The sequence below is a fragment of the Tachyglossus aculeatus genome, chromosome 3 (genome assembly GCF_015852505.1).
Source record: "Tachyglossus aculeatus isolate mTacAcu1 chromosome 3, mTacAcu1.pri, whole genome shotgun sequence".
Taxonomy (NCBI): Eukaryota; Metazoa; Chordata; class Mammalia; order Monotremata; family Tachyglossidae; genus Tachyglossus; species Tachyglossus aculeatus.
Window position 1 is genome coordinate 21,322,713 of NC_052068.1, and position 21,812 is coordinate 21,344,524.

The 21,812-nt window shown below is 49.9% G+C and overlaps 1 protein-coding gene across 1 annotated transcript in view; it reads left to right on the forward strand.

Annotated features, from left to right (window-relative positions):
* Window positions 1-16,338: 16,338 nt before the first annotated feature.
* PI4K2A (phosphatidylinositol 4-kinase type 2 alpha) overlaps window positions 16,339-21,812 on the forward strand; it is a 56,354-nt gene continuing 50,880 nt past the window's right edge. The window contains exon 1 of the mRNA XM_038744139.1: window positions 16,339-17,021. Within this exon, the coding sequence (XP_038600067.1) occupies window positions 16,485-17,021 (537 nt within the window). The 5' untranslated portion in view covers window positions 16,339-16,484. The remainder of the gene's footprint in view (window positions 17,022-21,812) is intronic.

A 21,812-nucleotide genomic window follows, 5' to 3' on the forward strand; every position in this document is an offset into this window, starting at 1 on the left:
ATAGTAAGCGCTCAATAAATACGATTGATGATGATGATAATTATAATAATAATAATGGCATTTATTAAGTGCTTACTATGTGCAAAACACTGTTCTAAGCACTGGGGAGGTTACAAGGAGATCAGGTTGTCCCACGTGGGGCTCACAGTCTTAATCCCCATTTTACAGATGAGGGAAGGGAGGCACAGAGAATCAATCAATCAATCGTATTTACTGAGCGCTTACTGTGTGCAGAGCACTGTACTAAGCGCTTGGGAAGTACAAGTTGGCAACATATAGAGACAGTCCCTACCCAACAGTGGGCTCACAGTCTAGAAGAAGTGAAGTGACTTGCCCAAAGTCACACAGCTGACAATTGGCGGAGCAAGGATTTGAACCCATGACCTCTGACTCCAAAGCCCGTGCTCTTCCCACTGAGCCACGCTGCTTCTCTAGATACAAGATAATCAGGTTGTCCCACGTGGAGCTCACAGTCTTAATCCTCATTTTCCAGATGAGGTAACTGAGGTTCAGAGAAGTTAAGTGACTTGCCCAAAGTCCCACAGCTGACAAGTGGCGGAGGCGGGATTAGAATCCATTATCTCTGGCTCCCAAGCCCGTGCTCTTTCCACTGGGCCACGCTGCTTCTCAATCTGTACCTCGATCTCAACCTCCTTGTCGTCGACTTCTCACCCATATCTTGCCTCTGGCCTGGAAGGCCCTCTTTCTTCATATAATAATAATACTAATAATTGTATTTGTTAATCGATTACTATGCGCTGAGCACTGTTCGAAGCACTGGGATAGATACAGGGTTATTAGGTTGTCCCACATGGGACTCACAGTCTTAATCCCCAGTGGCAGAGAATTGCTCTTCCCCTCTTCGAAGCCTCGTTGAAGGCACATCTCAAAGAGGCCTTCCTTGACCAGGCCCTCCTTTCAATCAATCAATCAATCAATCAATCGTATTTATTGAGCGCTTACTATGTGCAGAGCACTGTACTAAGCGCTTGGGAAGTACAAATTGGCATCACATAGAGACAGTCCCTACCCAACAGTGGGCTCACAGTCTAAAAGGGGGAGACAGAGAACAGAACCAAACATACCAACAAAATAAAATAAGTAGGATAGAAATGTACAAGTAAAATAAATAAATAAATAAATAAATAGAGTAATAAATATGTACAACCATATATACATATATACAGGTGCTGTGGGGAAGGGAAGGAGGTAAGACGGGAGGATGGAGAGGGGGGCGAGGGGGAGAGGAAAGAAGGGGCTCAGTCTGGGAAGGCCTCCTGGAGGAGGTGAGCTCTCAGCAGGGCCTTGAAGGGAGGAAGAGAGCTAGCTTGGCGGATGGGCAGAGGGAGGGCATTCCAGGCCCGGGGGATGACGTGGGCCGGGGGTCGATGGCGGGACAAGCGAGAGCGAGGTACAGTGAGGAGATTAGTGTTGGAGGAGCGGAGGGTGCGGGCTGGGCTGGAGAAGGACAGAAGGGAGGTGAGGTAGGAGGGGGCGAGGTGATGGAGAGCCTTGAAGCCCAGGGTGAGGAGTTTCTGCCTGATGCGCAGATTGATCGGTAGCCATTGGAGGTTTTTGAGGAGGGGAGTAATATGTCCAGAGCGTTTCTGGACAAAGATAATCCGGGCAGCAGCATGAAGTATGGATTGAAGTGGAGAGAGACACGAGGATGGGAGATCAGAGAGAAGGCTAGTGCAGTAGTCCAGACGGGATAGGATGAGAGCTTGAATTAGCAGGGTAGCGGTTTGGATGGAGAGGAAAGGGCGGATCTTGGCAATGTTGCGGAGCTGAGACCAGCAGGTTTTGGTGACGGCTTGGATGTGAGGGGTGAATGAGAGAGCGGAGTCGAGGATGACACCAAGGTTGCGGGCTTGTGAGACGGGAAGGATGGTAGTGCCGTCAACAGAGATGGGAAAGTCAGGGAGAGGACAAGGTTTGGGAGGGAAGACAAGGAGCTCAGTCTTCGACATGTTGAGCTTTAGGTGGCGGGCGGACATCCAGATGGAGATGTCCTGAAGGCAGGAGGAGATGCGAGCCTGGAGGGAGGGGGAGAGAGCAGGGGCAGAGATGGAGATCTGGGTGTCATCAGCGTAGAGATGATAGTTGAAGCCGTGGGAGCGAATGAGGTCACCAAGGGAGTGAGTGTAGATTGAGAACAGAAGGGGACCAAGCACTGAACCTTGGGGAACCCCCACAGTAAGAGGATGGGAGGGGGAGGAGGAGCCTGCAAAAGAGACTGAGAAAGAACGACCGGAGAGATAAGAGGAGAACCAGGAGAGGACGGAGTCTGTGAAGCCAAGGTCAGGTAGCGTGTTGAGGAGAAGGGGGTGGGCCACAGTGTCAAAGGCAGCTGAGAGGTCGAGGAGGATTAGGACAGAGTATGAGCCGTTGGATTTGGCAAGCAGGAGGTCATTGGTGACCTTTGAGAGCGCAGTTTCCGTGGAATGAAGGGGACGGAAGCCAGACTGGAGGGGGTCGAGGAGAGAGTTGTTGTTGAGGAATTCTAGGCAGCGCGTGTAGACAACTCGTTCAAGGAGTTTGGAAAGGAATGGTAGGAGGGATATGGGACGATAACTAGAAGGTGGGGTCAAGAGAGGGTTTTTTTAGGATGGGAGAGACATGGGCATGTTTGAAGGCAGAGGGGAAGGAACCAGTGGAGAGTGAGCGGTTGAAGATGGAAGTTAAGGAGGGGAGAAGGGATGGAGCGAGAGATTTCATAAGATGAGAGGGAATGGGGTCAGAAGCACAGGTGGCCGGAGTAGCACTTGAGAGGAGGGAGGAGAGTTCCTCTGAGGATACCGCTGGGAAGGATGGGAGAGTAGCAGAGAGTGTTGAGAGCCGGGGGGTTGGAGAAAGGGGGGAAGAGACTTTGGGGAGGTCGGACCTGATGGATTTAATTTTGTTAATGAAGTAGGAGGCCAGATCGTTGGGGGTGAGGGAAGGAGGAGGGGGAGGAACCGGGGGCCTGAGAAGGGAGTTGAATGTACGGAAGAGCTGGCGGGGGTGATGGGCATGGGTGTCAATAAGGGAGGAGAAATAGTTTTGTCTGGCAGAAGAGAGGGCTGAGTTAAGGCAGGAAAGGATAAACTTGAAGTGAACGAGGTTGGCATGGTGTTTAGACTTTCGTCAGCAGCGTTCAGCAGCTCGAGCATAAGAGCGAAGGAGGCGGACAGTGGCAGTGATCCAGGGCTGTGGGTTAGTGGTGCGAGAGCGGCGAAGGGACAGGGGAGCGAGCGAGTCTAGCTGAGTAGAAAGGGTAGAGTTGAGAGCAGTAATCTGATCATCAAGACTGGGTAGAGAGATGAGGGCGGCGAGGTGGGGTGTGAGGCGCTCCGAAAGATGGGTGGGGTCCAGAGAGCGGAGATCTCTGTGAGGGAGTAATACGGATTTACAGGGGAAAGGAGTGTGAGTGAGGAGGCAGGTGAGAAGATTATGATCAGAGAGAGGGATCACAGAGTTGGTGAGGGTGGACACAGTGCAGCGGTAGGAGATGATGAGGTCGAGGGTATGACCAAGTTGGTGAGTGGGTGAGGTGGGGTGGAGGAAGAGGTTGGCAGCGTCAAGGAGAGATAGAAGGCGGGCGGCAGAGGAGTCGTTAGGGATATCCATGTGGATATTGAAGTCTCCGAGGATCAGAGTGGGCATGGAGAAGGAGAGAAGGAATGTGAGGAAGGGGTCAAAGTCGTTAAAGAAGTTGGAAGTGGGGCCCGGAGGGCGGTAGATGACGGCTACAAGAATCTGGAGGGGGTGGTAGAGGCGAATAATGTGGGCTTCAAAGGAAGGGAAGGAAAAGGAAGGGGGAGGAGGGATAGTGCGAAAGCGACATTGGGGGGTGAGAAGGAAACCGACACCTCCTCCTTTTCCGGTGAGTCTGGGGGAGTGGGAGAAGAAGAGGCCTTTTCTTCCACTCCCTTCTGCGTCGTCCTGACTTGCTCCCTTTATTCATTCCCCCTCCCAGCTCCACAGCACTTAGGTAATAATAATAATAATTACAGTATTTGTTAGGTGCTTATTATGTGCCCAGCACTGTTCTAAGCTCTGGGGTAGATAGAAGGTAATCAGGTTGCCCCACTGGGGCTCACAGTCCTCATCCCTGTTTTAGAGATGAAGTAACTGAGGCACAGAGAAGCAGCGTGGCTTAGTGGAAAGAGAACGGGCTTGGGAGTCAGAGGTTGTGAGTTCTAATCCCGGCACCACCACTTGTCTGTTGTGTGACTTTAGGCAAGTCAAGTAACTTCTCTGTGTCTCAGTTACCTCATCTGTAACATGGGGATGAAGACTGTGGGACAACCTCGTATCTATCAAAGCGCTTAAAATAGTGCTCGACACACGCTTAACAAATACCATTATTATTATGTTAAGTGACTTGCCCACCATCACACAGCAGACGAGTGGCGGAACTGGGATTAGAACCCATGTCCTTTGATTCCCAAGCCCAGGCTCTTTCCCCTAAGCCACACTGCTTCCCTACAAATCTGTAATTTATTTTTACTAATCATCATCATCAATCGTATTTATTGAGCGCTTACTATGTGCAGAGCACTGTACTAAGCGCTTGGGAAGTACAAATTGGCAACATATAGAGACAGTCCCTACCCAACAGAGGGCTCACAGTCTAAAAGGGGGAGACAGAGAACAAAACCGAACATACTAACGAAACAAAATAAATACTAATAGCTGTCTCCCCCCTCTAGACTGTAAGCTCATTGTGGGCAGAGAATGAGTCTGCTGTATTGTTATGTTGTACTCTCCTAAGTGCTTAGTACAGAGCTCTGCACACAGTAAACATTCAATAAATACGATTGCCTGACTGACTGAATTCTGCTGCACATTTCTCCTGGATTACATTGATTCCCACCTCTTCCTATAATTTAACTATGTGGTCTTCTTTGGTCGTACCCTTGTGTTAGGAATAAAACGATCTCCGCGTGACCATCCATGGCCGGGTGACTATGGTGGGTGGAGTGAAGTAAGGATTCGTACCCATGATTGGGTCAGGAACGACTCGAAGACAGTGAGTCACAGATGAGCGAAAGGAGGAAAGGTGGGTGTCTGCCCGTTCACCCCGGGATGGGGTACAAATGACAAACAGCCCCGATCCCAGCTGCGTCTTCGTCTTTTATTTGGTAGGATTCCCACCGCAAAACCTTGGCATTCCTAGATCCTGAGTTAAGTTAACCCCCTTTGTCTATCATGGTCTGATTAGTGTCAAAATCCCTGTTATCAGGATGTTATCAGGAGATAACGGCCCACACAAGACAGAGCGGGGCCACTTTGATTAATGTAGGCCCTCCTCACTTATAGAATCTTCCGCATGGCCGGCGCCTATTCCTCAACACTTGTAAGACAATTAGTAGTATATTTTGCATTTAAGTTTGCTCAGTCAATCAATAGTATGTGTACAGAGGTCTGTACTCACTGTTTAGGAGAATACAAACGAGGCGGAAGACATGATTCTTGCCCACTGGCAGTTTACAACCTAATGAGGTCAGAGGTTAGGAATCAATCAATCAATCAATCAATCTATCAGACTGGAGTCCCCCCTCCTCCCAGTGCAATGGCAAGTCACTTCACTTCTCTTAGAGAAGCAGCGTGGCTCAGCGGAAAGAGCCCGGGCTTTGGAGTCAGAGGTCATGGGTTCAAATCCTGGCTCTGCCACTTGTCAGCTGTGTGACTTTGGGCAAGTCACTTAACTTCTCTGGACCTCAGTTGCCTCATCTGTAAAATGGGGGTTAAGACTGTGAGCCCCCTGTGGGACAACCTGATCACCTTGTAACCTCCCCAGCGCTTAGAACAGTGCTTTGCACATAGTAAGCGCTTAATAAATGCCATTATTATTATTATTATTATTCTCTGTGCCTCAGTTCCCTCATCTGTAAAATGGGGATTGAGACTGTGAGCCCCACATGGGCCCACCTGATTACCTTGTATCCCCCCAGCGCTTAGAACAGTGCTTTGCACATAGTAAACGCTTAACAAATACCATCGTTATTATTATTATTATTATTATCAATGGTATTTATTGAGTACTTACTGCATGCACAGCTCTGAACTAAGGTTTGGGAAAGTACAATATAATGGGGTTGGTAAACACGCTCCCTGCTCACAAGGAGCTTGCAGTCTAGAGGGGGAGGCAGATATTAAAATAAATTATAGATACGTTCATCAGTGCTGAGGATGAGGCAAATATCAAGTGTTTAGAGGGTATAGATCCACGTATTAGGGTGAAACAGAGGGCAGAGGGATTAAAGGAAATGAGGGCTTAGTGGGTTCCGTTCTGTTCCTCTAATGTTGACCTCACTGTACCTCCATCTCGTCTATCTCTCCGTTGACTCTCGCCCACATCCTATCTCTGGCCTGGAATGCTCTCCTTCCTCATATCAGACACAAAATTGCTCTCCCCTGCTTCAAAATCTTATTGAAAGCACATCTCCTCCAAGAAGCCTTCGCTGACCAAGCCCTCCTCTCTTCCCCCACTCCCTTTTGCACCACTCTTACTTGCTCCTTCACTCATCCTCTCTTCCATCCCCACTGCACATACGTACATATCTATTATTTATGTATTTTAATGTCTGTCTCCCCCTCTAGACTGTGAGCTCGTTGCGGGCAGGGAACGTGTCTGTTGTTAGATTGTACTCTCTCTAGAGCTTAGTATAGTGCTTTGCACACATAGAGCGCTCAGTAAATACAATTGCGTGAATGAATGAGGCAAGATCTCTAGAAGGAGCTGTGATTTCAATAAGGCTTTGGAGGTGGGGAGAGTGGTGGTCTGTCGGATACAAAGGAGGAGGGAGTGTCAGGCCAGAGGGAAGAAATGGGCGAGGGGTCGATGACGGGATGGTTTGACAGCAAGGTAGACGAGATTGAGGTACAGTGAGTAGGTTGGCGTTAATCAATCAATCAATCAATCAATCAATGGTAGTCATTGAGTGCTTTCTGTGGCAGAGCAGTCAATCAATCAGTATGACTAAGTGGAAAGAGCACTGGCTTGGGAGCCAGAGGCCATGGGTTCTAATCCTGGCTCCACCACTTGTCTGCTGTGTGACTTTGGGCAAGTCACTTCACTTCTCTGGGCCTCAGTTCCCTCATCTGGAAAATGGGGATTAAGACTGTGAGCCCCACGTGGGACAACCTAATCACCTCGTATCCCCCAGCGCTTAGAACAGTGCTTTGTATATAGTAAGCGCTTAACAAATGCCACCATTATTATTATTATTATTGAGCGCTTACTGTGTGCAAACCACTGCACTAAGGGCTTGGGAGAGAACAATACAATGGAGTTGGTAGATACATTACCTGCCCACAGTGAATTTACAGTCTAGAGGGGGAGAAAGACATTAAAATGGAGCTGAGGGTGGGGTGAATATCAATAATAATAATAATGGCATTTATTAAGCGCTTACTATGTGCAAAGCACTGTTCTAAGCGCTGGGGAGGTTACAAGGTGATCCAGTTGTCCCCCGAGGGGCTCCCAGTCTTAATCTCCATTTTACAGATGAGGGAGCTGAGGCCCAGAGAAGTGAAGTGACTTGCCCAAAGTCACACAGCTGACAAGTGGCAGAGCCAGGATTTGAACCCATGACCTCTGACTCCAAAGCCCGGGCTCTTTCCACTGAGCCACGCTGCTTCTCTTCTCTATCAAGTGCTTACGGGGTACGATTGAATGAAAATGAATGACAAGTGAGAAGATGTTGCAGAAGGGAGGGGGAAGTGGCGAAAAAGGGGACTGATCGGAGAAGGCTCCTTGGAGGAGATGTGGCCTTAATAAGGCTTGGAAGGTGGGCAGTGTGGTGGTCTGGCATTTATGGAGACTGTGAGCCCACTGTTGCGTAGGGACCGTCTCTATATGTTGCCAACTTGTACTTCCCAAGCGCTTAGTACAGTGCTCTGCACACAGTAAGCGCTCAATAAATACGATTGATTGATTATGGAGGAAGAGGGAGTTCCAAGCCAAAGGGAAACTGTAGCAAAGGGGTTGGACGTGAGTGACGAGGTGCAATAAGCAAGCCGGCGCTAGAGAATGAATAAATGAATAATGGTATTTGTAGAGAAAGGAAGTATGTGGGATGGACTGAAGTAGGAAATCAGTGAGATAAGGTAGGAGGGGGCAAGCTGATTGAGTGCTTTAAAGCTAATGTTTAGGAGTTTCTGTTTGATGCGAAGGCGGATGGGCAACCACTGGAGGTTCGTGAGGAGTCGGGTGGCATGAACTGAATCAATCAATCAATCATATTTATTGAGCGTTTACTGTGTGCAGAGCACTGTACTATGCACTTGGGAAGTATAAGTTGGCAACATATAGAGACAGTCCCTACCCAACAGTGGGCTCACAGTCTAGAAGGGGGAGACAGAGAACAAAACCAAACATACTAACAAAATAAAATAAATAGAATAGATATGTACAAGTAAGATAAATAAATAAATGAATAGAATAATAAATATGTACAAACATATATGCATATACACAGGTGCTGTGGGGAAGGAAAGGGGGTAAGATGGGGGGAATGGAGATGGGGACGAGGGGGAGAGGAAGGAAGGGGCTCAATGTGGGAAGGCCTCCTGGAGGAGGTGAGCTCTCAGTAGGGCCTTGAAGGGAGGAAGAGAGCTAGCTTGGCGGATGGGCAGAAGGAGGGCATTCCAGGCCTGGGGGATGACGTGGGCCGGGAGTCGACGGCGGGACAGGCGAGAACGAGGCAACCCCTCTAGACTGTAAGCTCGTTGTGGGCAGGGAATGCATCCGTTTATTGTTGTATTGTACTCTCCCAAGCACTTAGTACAGTGCTCTGCACACAGTAAGTGCTCAATAATTATGATTGCATGCAGGCAGCAGAGTGAATTCATTCATGTATTCATTCATTCAATCGTATTTATTGAGTGCTTCTTGTGTGCAGAGCACTGTACTAAGCACTTGGGAAGTACAAGTCGGCAACATATAGAGACGGTCCCTACCCGCTCACAGTCTAGAAGGGGGACACAGACAAAAAACAAAACATGTAGCATTTATTCATTCATTCATTCAATCATATTTGTTGAGCGCTTACTGTGTGCAGACTGTGAGCCCACTGTTGCGTAGGGACCGTCTCTATATGTTGCCAACCTCTACTTCCCAAGCGCTTAGTCCAGTGCTTTGCACACAGTAAGCGCTCAATAAATACGACTGAATGAATGCAGAGCACTGGACTAAGCGCTTGGAAAGTACAAGTCAGCAACAAAGAGAGACAATCCCCGCTCACGAGGGGCTAGTACAACAGACTCGGTGGACACGGCTCCCCACTCAACGGCAAGATCACAGTTTTTGTTAAGTGTTTACTGTGTACCAAGCACTGTACTAAGTGCTGGGGTAGATACAAGGTAATCAAGTTGGACATAGTTCCTGTCCCACATGGGGTTGACAGTCAAAGTCAAGTTATTTCCTTTCTCAGCCCCCTTTCTCTTACTTCCCTGCCCCCATTCAGCTTATCTGAATTTTCTGTAGCTATTAGCCTTTTCCTCTTTTAGGTTCTAGATCTTATCCTCCCCCACATTCTCTGCCCCAACCCCACCCCAGGATTGCTTACTGTCATTGTTTCTGTGAGAATAGTCCTGCCATCTAATCCAAAAGTGACTACCTTCTTTTTCTTTTTATTTTTTTTTGGGGGGGGGTATTCGTTAAGTGCTTACTATGTGCCAGGCATTGTACTAAGCACTGGGCTAGATACAAGATAATTGGGTTAGACACAGTCCCTGTCCCACGTAGGGCACACAATCTTAACGCCCGTTTTACAGAGGAAGTAATTGAGGCACAGAGACGTGAAGTCACTTTCCCAAGGTCACACAGCCGACAAGGGGCAGAGTTGGGATTAGAACCCATATCCCTATGACTCCCAGGGCCACGGTCCTTCCAATAGGCCTTCTCTGTCTCCCCCATCTAGACTGTGAGCCCACTGTTGGGTAGGGACTGTCTCTATATGTTGCCAACTTGTACTTCCCAAGCGCTTAGTACAGTGCTCTGCACACAGTAAGCGCTCAATAAATACGATTGATTGATTGAGTGATTGATTGATTCCCAAATCGTCCCAGAGAACGACTAAATCTGGCCATTCAGGACAGAAGCCTGAGAAAGAGGAACTGCTCTGGTTAATGACAAAGCAATTTTGATATTTCCCTTAGCAACCTATTGTTTGTTAATAATAGTGATAGTGGTAGTGATAGTGGTATTTTTTAAGTGCTGACTTTGTGCCAGGCACTGTACTAAGCACTGGCCTGGATACAAGATAATCGGGTTGGACACAGTCCCTGTCCCACATGGGGCTCACAGTCTTAAATCCCCATTTTACAGATGAGGAAACCGAGGCACAGTGAAATTAAGTGACTTGCCCAAGGTCACACAGCAGATGAGTGGCGGAGCTGGGATTAGAACCCGGGTCTTCTGATTCCCAGGCCCTTGCTTTTTCTACTGTATATATGTATATATACAGTAGATATATATGTATATCTGTATATATATGTTTGTATATATGTATATATATACATATATCTGTATATATGTTCGTACATATTTATTACTCTATTTTACTTGTACATATCTATTCTATTTATTTTATTTTGTTAATACGTGTGGTTTTGTTCTCTGATCACCTTGTAACCTCATTGTCATCTCTCCCCCTCCTCCCCCTCCCCATCCCACCCGCCTTACCTCCCTCCCCTCCCCACAGCACCTGCATATATGTATATATGTTTGTATGTATTTATTAATCTTTATTTATTTTATTCGTACATATTTATTTTATTTTATTAATATGTTTTGTTTTGTTGTGTCTCCCCCTTCTAGACTGTGAGCCCACTGTTGGGTAGGGACCGTCTCTATATGTTGCCAACTTGTACTTCCCAAGCGCTCAGTCCAGTGCCCTGCACACAGTAAGCGCTCAATAAATACGATTGATTGATTGATTCTACTAGGCCACACTGAGGCCGGCGTGCGGGTGAGTGGACAAGAACTGCAGAAGGGGCAATGAAGGCGCTGAGCTGGCAAGGTCCATGAAGAGGAGGTGGGCGGACGATCACTACCGCCATTCTGTCCGGCAACAAGTGATGCTAGCCTCACGAGGGAGAACAGAGCCAATTCATCATCATCATCATCATCATCATCAATCGTATTTATTGAGCACTTACTGTGTGCAGAGCACTGTACTAAGCGCTTGGGAAGTACAAGTTGGCAACATATAGAGCCAGTCCCTACCCAACAGTGGGCTCACAGTCTAAAAGGGGGAGACAGAGAACAAAACCAAACATACTAACAAAATAAAATAAATAGAATAGATATGTACAAGTAAGATTAATAAATAAATAAATAGAGTAACAAATATGTACACACATATGTACATTCACAAGTGCCATGAGCCCCAGATATAGCTTTATAAGCAACTCCCGCTGAGTGCTCAGGGCTCTCGCCTCCCCTAAGGAGCGGAGTCCGCTGCGTACGTTACACCCAAAAGGACCTAAGTCCAGAGCAGTCCTGGGAGGGAAATGGGACGGGATAATAAAAGCTTACATGGGAAAACGATCCTTTGAGTAATTCTTTACTCCCCCACGCGACTCCGGTGTTTTGGCCAGCATCAACATTGCTTCTCAAAGTTTTTTTGTCATACTTTAGCTATACTTTTTCAAGTCCTGGCCCTGTTTTCATAGGGGACCTCTCCTTATTTAATCCTTGTCTCCTTAAACTAGTGGGGCCTTGCTGATTTCTTATTGCAGCTGAGCATGTTCATTTTGCCCCTCCAACACTAACTTACTCACTGTACCTCCCTCTTGTCTATCTCCCTATCTATCCCTCACCCATGTCCTCCTTCTGGCCTGGAACACCCTCCCTCTTCATAGCCAGAAGATGATCACTCTCCCCGCCTCCTAAGCCTCATTTCCCCTACTTCCTCTCCTTTCCTTATTGCACTTGTACTTATTTTATTTGTACATATTTATTCTATTTATTTTATTTTGTTAATATGCTTTGTTTTGTTCTCTGTCTCCCCCTTCTAGACTGTGAGCCCACTGTTGGGTAAGGACCGTCTCTATATGTTGCCAACCTGTACTTCCCAAGCGCTTAGTACAGTGCTCTGCACACAGTAAGCGCTCAATAAATACGATTGATTGATTGATTGACTGATTGATCACTCTCCCCACCTCCTAAGCCTCATTTCCCCTACTTCCTCTCCTTTCCTTATTGCACTTGTACTTATTTTATTTGTACATATTTATTCTATTTATTTTATTTGGTTAATATGTTTTGTTTTGTTCTCCGTCTCCCCCTTCCAGACTGTGAGCCCACTGTTGGGTAGGGACCGTCTCTAGATGTTGCCAACTTGTACTTCCCAAGCGCTTAGTCCAGTGCTCTGCACACAGTAAGCGCTCAATAAATACGATTGATTGATTGATTGACTGATTGATCACTCTCCCCACCTCCTAAGCCTCATTTCCCCTACTTCCTCTCCTTTCCTTATTGCAGTTGAACTTATTTTATTTGTACCTATTTATTCTATTTATTTTATTTTGTTAATATGTTTTGTTTTGTTCTCCGTCTCCCCCTTCTAGACTGTGAGCCCACTGTTGGGTAGGGACCGTCTCTAGATGTTGCCAACTTGTACTTCCCAAGTGCTTAGTACAGTGCTCTGCACATAGTAAGTGCTCAATAAATACGATTGAATGAATGAATGAATACTTGGTTACCCTTTATTCATCAATCAATCAATCATATTTATTGAGCGCTTACTGTGTGCAGAGCACTGTACTAAGCGCTTGGGAAGTACAAGTTGGCAACATATAGAGACAGTCCCTACCCAACAGTGTGCTAACCTTAGCCCTACAGCATTTACATATATGTCTGTAATTTATTTTAATGTCTATCTTCCACTCCACTAAGCTCCTCGTGGGCAGGAAACATGTCTATTATTATTATTATGGTATTTGTTAATGCTTACTATGTGTAAAGTACTGTTCTAAGCGCTTGGAAAGTACAGCCCAGCAACAGAGAGACAATCTCTGCCCCCACAGGGCTCACAGTCTAGAAGTGGGGGGCTGGACATCTAAACAAGTAAACAGGCCTCAATAGCATCAATATAAATAGAAATTATAGATATATACACATCATTAATATAAATAGGATAATTCATTCATTCATTCAGTTGTATTTATTGAGCGCTTACTGTGTGCAGAGCACTGTACTAAGCACTTGGGAAGGACAAGTTTGCAACATATAGAGACGGTCCCTACCCAACAGCAGGCTCACAGTCTGGAAGGCGGGCTCATATATACAAATATGATGGTATTGATGCCTGTCTCCCCCTTCTAATAATAATACTAATGGCATTTATTAAGCACTTACTATGTGCAAAGCACTGTTCTAAGCTCTGGGGAGGTTACAAGGCGATCAGGTTGTCCCACAGGGGGCTCACAGTCAACCCCCATTTTACAGATGAGGTAACTGAGGCGCAGAGAAGTGACTTGCCCAAAGTCACACAGATTCATTCATTCAATCGTATTTATTGAGCGCTTACTGTGTGCAGAGCACTGGACTAAGCGCTTGGGAAGTACAAGTTGGCAACATATAGAGATGGTCCCGACCACAGATTCATTCATTCATTCAATCAAATTCATTGAGCACTTACTGTGTTCAGGGCACTGTACTAAGCACTTGGGAAGTACAAGTTGGCAACATATAGAGACGGTCCCTACCCAACAGTCGGCTCACAGTCTAGAAGCGGGAGACAGAACGAAACAAAACATATTAACAAAATAAAATAAATATGTACAAATAAAATAAATACAGAGTAATAAATACGTACAGACATATATACATATATTCAGGTGCAGTGGGGAGGGGAGGGAGGTAAGGCGGGTGGGATGGGGAGGGGGAGGAGGGGGAAGAGATGACAATGAGGTTACAAGGTGATCAGGTTGTCCCACGTGGGGCTCACGGTCAACCCCCATTTTACAGATGAGGTAACTGAGGCGCAGAGAAGTTAAGTGATTTGCCCAAAGTCACACAGATTCATTCATTCAATCGTATTTATTGAGCACTTACTGTGTGCAGAGCACTGTACTAAGCGCTTGGAAAGTACAAGTTGGCAATATATAGAGACGGTCCCCACCACAGATGACAATGAGGCAGTTGTTGGGTAGGGGCTGTCTCTGTTGCAGAACTGTACTTCCCAAGCGCTTAGTACAGTGCTCTGCACACAGTGAGTGCTCAGTCTTCTAGACTGTGAGCCCACTGTTGGGTAGGGACCGTCTCTCTATGTTGCCAACTTGTACTTCCCAAGTGCTTAGTACAGTGCTCTGCACACAGTGAGTGCTCAGTCTTCTAGAGTGTGAGCCTACTGTTGGGTAGGGACTGTCTCTATATGTTCCTCACCCTGGGCTTCAAGGCTGTCCATCCCCTCGCCCCCTCCTACCTCACCTCCCTTCGTCCTTCTCCAGCCCAGCCCGCACCCTCCGCTCCTCGGCCGCTGATCTCCTCACCGGGCCTCGTTCTCGCCTGTCCCACCATCGACCCCGGGCCCACATCCTCCCCCTGGCCTGGAATGCCCTCCCTCTGCCCATCCGCCAAGCTAGCTCTCTTCCTCCCTTCAAGGCCCTACTGAGAGCTCACCTCCTCCAGGAGGCCTTCCCAGACTGAGCCCCTTCCTTCCTCTCCCCCTCGTCCCCCTCTCCATCTGCCCTGCCTTACCTCCTTCCCTTCCCCACAGCACCTGTATATATGGATATATGTTTGTACATAGTCATTACTCTATTTATTTATTTATTTATTTTACTTGTACATATCTATTCTATTTATTTTATTTTGTTAGTATGTTTGGTTTTGTTCTCTGTCTCCCCCTTTTAGACTGTGAGCCCACTGTTGGGTAGGGACGGTCTCTAGATGTTGCCAATTTGTACTTCCCAAGCGCTTAGTCCAGTGCTCTGCACACAGTAAGCGCTCAATAAATACGATTGATTGATTGTACCTATCTATTCTATTTATTTTATTTTGTCAGTATGTTTGGTTTTGTTCTCTGTCTCCCCCTTTTAGACTGTGAGCCCACTGTTGGGTAGGGTCTGTCTCTCTATGTTGCCAACTTGTACTTCCCAAGCGCTTAGTCCAGTGCTCTGCACACAGTAAGCGCTCAATAAATACGATTGATGATTGATTGATTGAATGAAAGTGCTGAGGAGTGGGGAGGGAGGTAGAGTGAAGGGGGCGGGTCTGGGCAAAGGGGACTGCTGAATTGTACTTTCCAAGCGCTTAGTCCATTACTCTGAACACAGAAAGCGCTCAATAAATACAATTGAATGATTGAATGAATGAATGAATGAATGAATGAATGAATGAATGAATGAATGAATGAGGCGGGGCCGAGCTCCCTCAGCAGCTGGGGCCGGGACAGGAAGTGACGTCACCGACGCCGCCGCTCGGCCCGAGCCCGCGGATGGGTCCGAGCCCGCGCGAGGGGCCGTGCTCCCTGGTCGCCATGGAAACAGGGGGCCGCTGGGCGGGGGCTGCCGCGAGCGGCCCGCTGATTGGCCCGGCCCCCCGCGGAGGCGGTCGCGGATTGGTCGCGCCCCTCCCCCCTCCCTCTTCTCCCCGGGGCTGAGGGGGAGCCGGGGGGCGGCCTCAGGGACAGCCGAGGGCTGCATCAGAGAACCGGGGGCTGCCTCAGAGAGCAGGGGGGCAGCCTCAGGGAGAGCCGGGGGCTGACCTCAGAGAACAGGGGGGCCCGCCTGAGGGAGAGCCGGGGGCTGCCTCACAGAACCGGGGGGCCGCCTAAAGGAGAGCCGGGGGGCCGCCTCAGAAAGCGCGGAGCCTGCTCAGGGAGAACCGGGGGCCGCCTCAGAGAGAGAACCGGGGGGCCGCCTCGGAAAGCGGGGAGCTTTCTCAGAGAGAACCGGGGGGCCGCCTCAGAAAGCGGGGAGCCTGCTCAGAGAGAACCGGAGGCCGCCTAAGGGAGAGAACCGGGGGGCCCTCTCAGAAAGCGGGGGGCCTTCTCAAGGGAGAACCGGGGGCCGCCTCAGAGAGAGCCGGGGGGCCGCCTCAGAAAGTGGGGAGCCTGCTCAGAGAGAACCGGGGGGCCGCCTCAGAGAGCGGGGAGCTTTCTCAGAGAGAACCGGGGGGCCGCCTCAGAAAGCGGGGGGCCTGCTCAGGGAGAACCGGGGGCCGCCTCAGGGAGAGCCGGGGGGCCGCCTCAGAAGCGGGGGGCCGCCTGAGGGAGAGCCGGGGGGCCGCCTCAGAAAGCGGGGGGGGGGCCGCCTCGGAAGCGGGGGGCCGCCTGAGGGAGAGCCGGGGGGCCGCCTCAGAAAGCGGGGGGGCCTGCTCAGGGAGAACCGGGGGTCGCCTTCTCAGAGAGAACCGGGGGCCGCCTCAGAGAGAGCCGGGGGGCCGCCTCAGAAAGTGGGGAGCCTGCTCAGAGAGAACCGGGGGTCGGCCTCCGAGACAGCCGTTGGGCCGCCTGAGGGAGAGCCGGGGGTCGTCCTGAGGGATGGACGAGACCAGCCCCCTGGTGTCCCCGGAGCGGGCGCAGCCCCCGGACTACACCTCGGGCGGCGGCCCGGTCCCCGTCCCCGTCCCGGTCCCCGCCGCCTTAGCCGCCTTAGCCCCCGGCCCCGCCGGCGCCCCTTACATCCCGCAGGTGCCGGGCGTCGGGGTGCGGGTGTCGGCCGGGCCGGGCCCCTCGCCCCCGGGCTCCCCGGGACGGGGCCGGGGCCGGGGCCGGGACAGGGACCGCGAGCGGCAGCCGCTGCTGGAGCGGGGCGCGGCGGGGGCCGGGGCCTGCGGGTCCGGGGGCTGCGGGACCGGGGCGGCGGCCCAGGCGGCGGGGGCCCAGGCCCAGGCCCAGGCGGCGGCGGCGGCGGCGGCGGCCCAGGCCCAGGCCCAGCGGGAGCGCAACGAGTTCCCGGACGACCCCGAGTTCGGCGACGTGGTGCGGCGGGCCGAGCTGGCCAGCGAGCGGGCCATCTACCCCGAGCGCATCTACCAGGGCTCCAGCGGAAGCTACTTCGTCAAGGACCCGCAGGGGGTGAGGACCCCGGGGCCCCGGGACCCCCTCCTAAAAACCCTGGTCACAACAATAGTCGGCGTCCCGGTATCTGCTGAGCGCTTACTATGCTCTAAGCGCTGGGAGCGGGGGGGTTACAAGGTCGTCAGGCTGTCCCCCTTGGGGCTCACAGCCTTCACCCCCATTTGACGGATGAGGGAACTGAGGCCCGGAGGAGTGAAATAATACCAAGTAATGATGGGATCTGTTAAGCGCTTACTGTGTGCTAAGCACCCTGGGGGGGATACAAGGTCGTCAGGCTGTCCCCCTTGGGGCTCACAGTCTTCATCCCCATTTGACAGATGAGGGAACTGAGGCCCGGAGGAGTGAAATAATACCAAGTAATGATGGGATCTGTTAAGCGCTTACTGTGTGCTAAGCACCCTGGGGGGGATACAAGGTCGTCAGGCTGTCCCCCTTGGGGCTCACAGTCTTCATCCCCATTTGACAGATGAGGGAACTGAGGCCCAGAGGAGTGAAATAATGCTAAGTAATGATGGGATCTGTTAAGCGCTTACTGTGTGCCAAGCGCCGGGGGGGATACAAGGTCATCAGGCTGTCCTCCTTGGGGTTCGCAGTCTTCATCCCCATTTGACAGATGAGGGAACTGAGGCCCAGAGGAGTGAAGTAGTAATAAATAATGATGGCATTTGTTAAGCGCTTACTATGCACCAAGCGCTGCTCTAAACGCTGGGGGTGGGGGGGGCGGTTACAAGGTCGTCAGGCTGTCCCCCTTGGGGCTCACAGTCTTCACCCCCATTTGACAGATGAGGGAACTGAGGCCCAGAGGAGTGAAATAATACTAAGTAATGATGGGATCTGTTAAGCTCGTACTGTGTGCTAAGCGCCGGGGGGGCTACAAGGTCATCAGGCTGCCCTCCTTGGGGTTCACAGTCTTCACCCCCATTTGACAGATGAGGGAACTGAGGCCCAGAGGAGTGAAATAATGCTAAGTAATGATGGGATCTGTTAAGCGCTTACTGTGTGCCAAGAGCCGGGGGGGATACAAGGTCATCAGGCTGTCCTCCTTGGGGTTCACCGTCTTCATCACCATTTGACAGATGAGGGAACTGAGGCCCAGAGGAATGAAGTAATAATAAAGACGGCATTTGTTAAGCACTTACTATGCACCAAGCGCTGCTCTAAACGCTGGGGGGGGGGCGGTAGTTACAAGGTCGTCAGGCTGTCCCCCTTGGGGCTCACAGTCTTCACCCCCATGTGACAGGTGAGGGAACTGAGGCCCGGAGGAGTGAAATAATGCTAAGTAATGATGGGATCTGTTAAGCACTTACTGTGTGCTAAGCACCGCTCAGGGTACAAGGTCGTCAGGCTGTCCCCCTTGGGACTCACAGTCTTCATCCCCATTTGACAGATGAGGGAACTGAGGCCCTGAGGAGTGAAATAATGCTAAGTAATGATGGGATCTGTTAAGCGCTTACTGTGTGCCAAGTGCCTGGGGGGATATGAGGTCATCAGGCTGTCCCCCTTGGGGCTCACAGGCTTCATCACCATTTGACAGATGAGGGAACTGAGGCCCAGAGGAGTGAAATAATGCTAAGTAATGATGGGATCTGTTAAGCGCTTACTGTGTGCTAAGCGCCGCTTGGGGTACAAGGTCGTCAGGCTGTCCCCCTTGGGACTCACGGTCTTCATCCCCATTTGACAGATGAGGGAACTGAGGCCCAGAGGAGTGAAATAATGCTAAGTAATGATGGGATCTGTTAAGCGCTTACTGTGTGCTAAGCGCCGCTTGGGGTACAAGGTCGTCAGGCTGTCCCCCTTGGGACTCACAGTCTTCATCCCCATTTGACAGATGATGGAACTGAGGCCCAGAGGAGTGAAATAATGCTAAGTAATGATGGGATCTGTTAAGCGCTTACTGTGTGCCAAGTGCCGGGGTGGGGGTGGGGTGGGAGGGGGATACGAGGTCATCAGGCTGTCCCCCTTGGGGCTCACAGTCTTCATCACCATTTGACAGATGAGGGAACTGAGGCCCAGAGGAGTGAAATAATACTAAGTAGTGATGGGATCTGTTAAGCGCTTACTGTGTGCCAAGCGCCGCTCGGGGTACAAGGTTGTCAGGCTTTCCTCCTTGGGGCTCACAGACCTCATCCCCATTTGACAGATAAGGGAACTGAGGCCCGGAGGAGTGAAATAATACTAAGTGATGATGGGATCTGTTAAGCGCTTACTGTGTGCTAAGCGTCGTGGAGGATACAAGGTCATCAGGCTGTCCTCCTTGGGGCTCACAGTCTTCATCCCCATTTGACAGATGAGGGAACTGAGGCCCAGAGGAGTGAAGTAATAATAAATAATGACGGCATTTGTTAAGCGCTTACTATGTGCCAAGTGCTGCTCTAAGCTCTGGGGGGATACAAGGTCATCAGGCTGTCCCCCTTGGGGCTCACAGTCTTCATCCCCATTTGACAGATAAGGGAACTGAGGCCCAGAGAAGTGAAATAATACTAAGTAGTGATGGGATCTGTTAATCAATCAATCAGTCGTATTTATTGAGTGCTTACTGTGTACAGAGCACTGTACTAAGCGCTTGGGAAGTACAAGTTGGCAACATATAGAGACGGTCCCTACCCAACAGTGGGCTCACAGTCTAGAAGGGGGAGACCGAACAAAACCAAACATACTAACAAAATAAAATAAATAGAATAGATATGTACAAGTAAAATAGAGTAATAAATATGTACAAACATATATACAGGTACTGTGGGGAAGGGAAGGAGGTAAGATGGGGGGATGGAGAGGGGGACGCTTACTGTGTAAGTTAAGCGCTTACTGTGTGCTAAGCACTGCTCGGGATACAAGGTCATCAGGCTGTCCTCCTTGGGGCTCACAGTCTTCATCCCCATTTGACAGATGAGGGAACTGAGGCCCAGAGGAATGAAGGTAATAATAAATAATGACGGCATTTGTTAAGCACTTACTATGCGCCAAGTGCTGCTCTAAATGTTGGGGGGGTGTGGTTACAAGGTCGTCAGGCTGTCCCCCTTGGGGCTCACAGTCTTCATCCCTATTTGACAGATGAGGGAACTGAAGCCCAGAGGAGTGAAGTAATAATAAATAATGATGGCATTTGTTAAGCGCTTACTATGTGCAGAACACTGCTCTAAGCGCTGGGGAGGTTACAAGGTGATCAGGTTGTCCCACATGGGGCTCACCAAAGACAGATGAGGGAACTGGGTCCCAGAGGAGTGAAATAGTAATAAGTAATGATGGGCTCTGTTGAGCGCTTACTATGTGCCAAGCGTCGCTCTAAGCGCCGGGGGTGGGGGGGATACAAGGTCGTCAGGCTGTCCCCCTTGGGGCTCACGGTCTTCATCCCCATTTGACAGATAAGGGAACTGAGGCCTAGAGGAGTGAAGTAATAATAAATAATGACGGCATTTGTTAAGCGCTTACTATGCGCCAAGTGCTGCTCTAAGCTCTGGGGGGATACAAGGTCGTCAGGCTGTCCCCCTTGGGGCTTACAGTCTTCATCCCCATTTGACAGATGAGGGAACTGAGGCCAGAGGAGTGAAATAATAATGATGGGATCTGTTTAGCGCTTACTATGTGCTAAGTGCTGCTCTAAGCTGCTCTGTCTTCTAGACTGTGAGCCCATTGTTGGGTAGGGACCATCTCTATATGTTGCCAACTTGTACTTCCCAAGCGCTTAGTACAGTGCGCTGCATGCAGTATGCACTCAATAAATACGATTGAATGAATGAATGAATGGGGGGGATACAAGGTTGTCAGGTTGTCCCACGTGGGGCTCACCGTCTTCATCCCCATTTGACAGATGAGGTCTCTGAGGCCCAGAGAAGTGAAATAATAATAAATAATGATGGGATTTGTTAAGCACTAATGGTGGTATTTGTGCCAAGCGCTGATCTAAGTGCTGGGAGGATATGAGGTCATCAGGTTGTCCCCCGTAGGGCTCACCATCTTCATCCCCATTTGACAGATGAGGTCACTAAGGCCCAGAGAAGTGAAGTAATAATAAATAATGATGGGATCTGTTAAGTGCTTACTATGTGCCAAGTGCTGCTCTGAGCACTGGGGGGATACAAGGTCATCAGGTTGTCCCACTTGGGGCCCACCATCTTCATCCCCGTTTTACAGATGAGGTCACCGAGGCCCAGAGAAGTGAAATAATAATAAATAGTGATGGTATCTGTAAAGCGCTTACTATGTGCCAAGCGCTGGTCTAAGTGCTGGGGGGGGGATACAAGGTCATCAGGTTGTTCTACATGGGGCTCACCGTCTTCATCCCCATTTGACAGATGAGGGAACTGAGGCCCAGAGAAGTGAAGTAGGAATAAATAATGATGGGATCTGTTAAGCGCTTACTCTGTGTCAAGTGCCGTTCTAAGAGCTGGGGGGGATACAAGGTCATCAGGTTGTCCCACATGGGGCTCACCGTCTTCATCCCCATTTGATAGATGAGGGAACTGAGGCCCAGAGAAGTGAAGTAGTAATAAATAATGATGGGATCTGTTAAGCGCTTACTATGTGCCAAGTGCTGTTCTAAGAGCTGGGGGGATACAAGGTCGTCAGGTTGTCCCACGTGGGGCTCACCGTCTTCATCCCTATTTGACAGATGAGGTCACTGAGGCCCAGAGAAGTGAAATAATAAATAGTGATGGTATTTAAGCGCTTACTATGTGCCCAAGTGCTGCTCTAAGCACTGCAGCGAGGCTCAGTGGAAAGAGGCCGGGCTTGGGAGTCAGAGGTCATGGGTTCTAATTCCGGCTCCGCCACTGGTCAGCTGTGTGACCT